This window comes from Salmo salar, chromosome ssa01, assembly GCF_905237065.1.
Source record: "Salmo salar chromosome ssa01, Ssal_v3.1, whole genome shotgun sequence".
Lineage (NCBI taxonomy): Eukaryota > Metazoa > Chordata > Actinopteri > Salmoniformes > Salmonidae > Salmo > Salmo salar.
The window spans coordinates 106,185,764-106,191,763 of NC_059442.1; the positions used below are offsets into that span (position 1 = coordinate 106,185,764).

A 6,000-nucleotide genomic window follows, 5' to 3' on the forward strand; every position below is an offset into this window, starting at 1 on the left:
ATACTAACACACATCATTACACATCAACAACAGGGTTTGGTACTAATACTACCACACATCATTACACATCAACAACAGGGTTTGGTACTAATACTACCACACATCAACAACAGGGTTTGGTACTAATACTACCACACACATCATTACACATCAACAACAGGGTTTGGAACGAATACTACCACACAAATCATTACACATCAACAACAGGGTTTGGTACTAATACTACCACACACATCATTACACATCAACAACAGGTTTTGGTACTAATACTACCACACATTTTACACATCAACAACAGGGTTTGGTACTAATACTACCACATATCATTACACATCAACAACAGGGTTTTGTACTAATACTAACACACATCATTACACATCAACAACAGGGTTTGGTACTAATACTACCACACACATCATTACACATCAACAACAGGGTTTGGTACTAATACTAACACACACATCATTACACATCAACAACAGGGTTTGGTACTAATACTACCACACATCAACAACAGGGTTTGGTACTAATACTACCACACAAATCATTACACATCAACAACAGGGTTTGGTACTAATACTACCACACATCATTACACATCAACAACAGGGTTTGGTACTAATACTACCACACATCATTACACATCAACAACAGGGTTTGGTACTAATACTAACACACACATCAACAACAGGGTTTGGTACTAATACTACCACACATCATTACACATCAACAACAGGGTTTGGTACTAATACTAACACACATCATTACACATCAACAACAGGGTTTGGTACTAATACTACCACACATCATTACACATCAACAACAGGGTTTGGTACTAATACTACCACACATCAACAACAGGGTTTGGTACTAATACTACCACACAAATCATTACACATCAACAACAGGGTTTGGAACTAATACTACCACACACATCATTACACATCAACAACAGGGTTTGGTACTAATACTACCACACACATCATTACACATCAACAACAGGGTTTGGTACTAATACTACCACACACATCGTTACACATCAACAACAGGGTTTGGTACTAATACTACCACACATCAACAACAGGTTTTGGTACTAATACTACCACACATTTTACACATCAACAACAGGTTTTGGTACTAATACTACCACATATCATTACACATCAACAACAGGGTTTTGTACTAATACTAACACACATCATTACACATCAACAACAGGGTTTGGTACTAATACTACCACACACATCATTACACATCAACAACAGGGTTTGGTACTAATACTACCACACATCAACAACAGGGTTTGGTACTAATACTACCACACAAATCATTACACATCAACAACAGGGTTTGGTACTAATACTACCACACATCATTACACATCAACAACAGGGTTTGGTACTAATACTACCACACATCATTACACATCAACAACAGGGTTTGGTACTAATACTACCACACACATCAATACACATCAACAACAGGTTTTGGTACTAATACTACCACACATTACACATCAACAACAGGTTTTGGTACTAATACTACCACACATCATTACACATCAACAACAGGGTTTGGTACTAATACTACCACACATCATTACACATCAACAACAGGGTTTGGTACTAATACTACCACACATCATTACACATCAACAACAGGGTTTGGTACTAATACTACCACACATCATTACACATCAACAACAGGGTTTGGTACTAATACTACCACACATCATTACACATCAACAACAGGGTTTGGTACTAATACTACCACACATCATTACACATCAACAACAGGGTTTGGTACTAATACTACCACACATCATTACACATCAACAACAGGGTTTGGTACTAATACTACCACACATCAACAACAGGGTTTGGTACTAATACTACCACACAGCAGTTGAGTGTATCATAATAAACCCTAATCTTTTGTATTGTTGTCTCAAAGCCTTTGGTTAAAACATATACTGGACATTAACACATCAATATCTCCAGTGTTTCATGTCTAAATAATATTATGTTGTTACTCACTAGGGAGGTGAACCTCTGTCTCCATCTTCTCATTGATCCGGCTCTGTTGGACTCTGCAGGTAAAGCGGTTGGTGTCAGTCTCCTGGACAATGACATGTTGTTTGACTCTGTAGAATCCCTTGAAGTCTCTGTGTGTCTCAAGAGTTCGAGCAGAGAAATGGACTCCTTTACTGTCCAGCCACAGCAGCTCAGGCTCAGGGTGCCAGCCTTCTGATTCACACAGCAGACCCATCCCTCCCTCTCTGTGTCCCTCAATGGACACCACTGGCTTGGATCCTACAGCTACAGACACACAGATAACATCCAGTCTAACTGGTGACAGGCTGTAAACAAATAGACACATACTGTATCCAGTAATATTCTCTCTAGGGTAGGGGGCAGTATTTGCACGGCCGGATAAAAAACGTACCCGATTTAATCTGGTTATTACTACTGCCCAGAAACTAGAATATGCATATAATTGTTTGATTTGGATAGAAAACACCCTAAAGTTTCTAAAACTGTTTAATGGTGTCTGTGAGTATAACTGAACTCATATGGCAGGCAAAAACCTGAGAAGATTCCTTACAGGAAGTGCCCTCTCTGACCATTTCTTGGCCTTCTACACTCTCTTTATTGAAAACTGAGGATCTCTGCTGTAATGTGACACTTCCTACGGCTCCCATAGGCTCTCAGAAGGCGGCAGAACGTTGAATGATGACTTTGCAGGCCATGGCTGAAAAACAGTACCGCATTTGGTAAGTGGTCGATCAGAGAACAATGAGACTGGTGCACGCGTGCACGAGAAGAGTCCATTTTAGATTTTTAGTCTTTGATCGAAAACAGGGTTTCCCGGTCGGAATATTATCGCTTTTTTACGAGAAAAATCGCATAAAAATTGATTTTAAACAGCGTTTGACATGCTTTGAAGTACGGTAATGGAATATTTAGACATTTTTTGTCACGATACGCGCCGGCGCGTCACCCTTCGTTACCCTTCGGATAGTGTCTTGAACGCACAAACAAAATAGAGGATATTTGAACATAACTATGGATTATTTTGAACCAAACCAACATTTGTTATTGAAGTAGAAGTCCTGGGAGTGCATTCTGACGAAGAATGCACTTCCAATTTTTGTTATAGTAAATCTGAGTTTGGTGAGTGCCAAACTTGGTGGGTGTCAAAATAGCTAGCCCGTGATGGCGAGCTATCTACTCAGAATATTGCAAAATGTGCTTTTGCCGAAAAGCTATTTTAAAATCGGACATAGCGATTGCATAAAGGAGTTCTGTATCTATAATTCTTAAAATAATTGTTATGTTTTTTGTGAACGTTTATCGTGAGTAATTTAGTAAATTCACCAGAAGTTTGCGGTTGGTATGCTAGTTCTGAACGTCACATGCTAATGTAAAAAGCTGGTTTTTGATATAAATATGAACTTGATTGAACAAAACATGCATGTATTGTATAACATAATGTCCTAGGAGTGTCATCTGATGAAGATCATCAAAGGTTAGTGCTGCATTTAGCTGTGGTTTGGGTTTATGTGACATTATATGCTAGCTTGAAAAATGGGTGTCTGATTATTTCTGGCTGGGTACTCTGATGACATAATCTAATGTTTTGCTTTCGTTGTAAATCGGACAGTGTGGTTAGATTAATGAGAGTCTTGTCTTTAAAATGGTGTAAAATAGTCATATGTTTGAGATATTGAAGTAATAGCATTTCTAAGGTATTTGAATATCGCGCCACGGGATTCCACTGGCTGTTGAGTAGGTGGGACGATTTTGTCCCACATAACCTAGAGAGGATATGAAGGTAAGAGGTGATGTCATTGTACTGTAGTTAGATTATTACATTAACATGAGAATAAACCTTACCTTTAACGAGGACTTGAATAGTGAAATCATCATACCAGCTCTTTGACTGAATTAAGCATTTGTAACGTCCCTCATCAGTGCCTTGTACCCTGGTCAGTTTCAAAGAGGTGTTTCCCCTCCACAGTTCCTCTTTAAACAGTGAAGTTCTTCCTCTATAGGAGGGAATCTGATCCTCTTGTATAATTCTGTGGTTTTGGTAACGATAGACACGGTCGTCTATGAAGTCCAGGTTCAGCCAATCCACTGTCATGTCCTCAGCACTGATGTTGGGTTTGAGGTAACAGGGCAGAATGATGTCATCACCAGCCACAACAGCAATGACATCAGTTGGACCAAGAACCTCAAACCTCTCTGAAGAGAACAGACAGATGAACAGTTTCAATAGTTTAAAGTGTTCTCCTCTGTCATCTGCACTGATCTGAAATACACTGTAGTATATCTAGTAATACTATACACTGTATTATATATTGGTGGCAGGTAGCCTAGTGGTTAGAGCGTTGGATAAGTAACCGAAAACGTTGCAAGATCGAATCCCCGAGCTGACAAGGTAAAAATCTGTAATTTTGCCCCTGAACAAGGCAGTTGACCCACTGTTCCTAGGCCATCATTGAAAATAAGAATTTGTTCTTAACTTGCCTAGTTAAATAAAGGTTAAATAAAAAATATATAAACTGTGGTATATATAGTAGCACTATAGTGCACTGTAGTTTATACAGTAGTACTATACTACTATACACTGTAGTACTATAGGGTGGATGCCTACAGAAGAGTTGGATTCACCTTTAGTTTAGTTCTTACATCAGTGCAGAGGAAGGAAAGGAGACTAGGAGAGGAATCCACCTTAGGTTATGCACCTTAACACTACATAAGCAACTAAAGACACAATGAGATAATATTAATCACACACACACACACACACAAACAAGTGCAGATGAAGGAAAGGAGACTAGGAAAGGAAATCACCTTAGGCCATGCACCCTAAAGGGATCTCCACAGTTTACACAATGGAGCCCCTGGACAATAGTAGAACTATGTAGACAGAGAAGCAAAAGGACCTCCGTCGGCTCCGTTTGTTTAGACCGTGTAGAACCCTTAAGACCACAATAGTGACTAAAGACACAATGAGATCATATTAATCACACACACAGAGGTATTAAAGGCAGTGAGATATTAAATGTGTATTCTACTGTACCAGAGCCTGCTGTGTGTAGGAGATGTAGAAGAATCACACACAGACAGTCTAGTTGAGTCACCTTCATTCCTGAAGAAGACAATTACATTCATCATAAAGAGAAAGACTAACATAACTTGAAACCAGGAAAGCAATACTGTAGCATTAATTCTACAATAACAATGGATAACATAGTATAACACATTTCAAAAGACAACTAGCTGATACATTTACCTGGTTGAATCAGTGCTATTGAGGCACTGCAGCCTTGTCTGATAAATGTCCTGGTGTTCTGTGATCAAACTATTGTGATGTGATCAAACTACCTTCTTATTCTTTCTATTCCTTGGAACAAGAACCTGTTCAACTGCATAGCTGCACACAACTGTTGCATAGTGAGCTCAGAATCAGATAACATGGGAGTGAACTGTGGGGGTGAAATTTGGTTGTAGTTTCCGAGCCTGGCTGATGTGCAGACCATGTGACACAGAGAGGTCTGGAATCCAAGCAAAACATATTGTAGTTTACTTAAATCTGTGCCACTCCATTCATATAGTATGATATGTTTATGTTAGGTTACATTACTAGACTAGATGTAACTTAGTAAACGTAAATCCAGAACACTCAAATTAGTATAAATTACGTTTGGTATGGTTACATAAGACATGGTTATTTAAGGCAAAACTGAAAGGAGGGTGGCTGGTCGAGGTGGACGTATAACGTAAATATCTAGTGTAATAATCTAGTGTTAACGTGCTTGAATCTCACCACGGACAAACACACTCATGTACCTCTTAAATCATTTCCATTAGTATGTACATTAAAAGGAATAGCCAAGGAGCGCAAGGCATTCAAACCTTTCTATAGGCTCTTTAATGTCTAATGTTTTTCCATAGGAAGTCCCTTACATTTTCCAGTCCATAGTTTTCCTCC

At 38.9% G+C, this 6,000-nt stretch overlaps 1 protein-coding gene across 3 annotated transcripts in view; it reads right to left on the minus strand.

Moving 5' to 3' along the window:
- The window catches only part of LOC123724366 (butyrophilin subfamily 2 member A1), a 47,732-nt gene extending 42,293 nt beyond the window's left edge, over window positions 1–5,439 (minus strand). For 2 of the 3 annotated variants that reach the window (XM_045687183.1, XM_045687179.1), the window contains exons 1-4: window positions 5,302–5,439; window positions 5,089–5,157; window positions 3,897–4,247; window positions 2,037–2,318 (exon numbers count right to left, since the gene is read on the minus strand). In XM_045687183.1, the coding sequence (XP_045543139.1) occupies window positions 2,037–2,318; window positions 3,897–4,247; window positions 5,089–5,155 (700 nt within the window). In that variant the 5' untranslated portion in view covers window positions 5,156–5,157; window positions 5,302–5,439. Of the gene's footprint in view, window positions 1–2,036; window positions 2,319–3,896; window positions 4,248–4,676; window positions 4,770–5,088; window positions 5,158–5,301 lie in introns of all 3 variants that reach the window. The other variant, XM_045687185.1, reaches the window with a different exon arrangement.
- Between the last annotated feature and the right edge of the window lie 561 nt (window positions 5,440–6,000).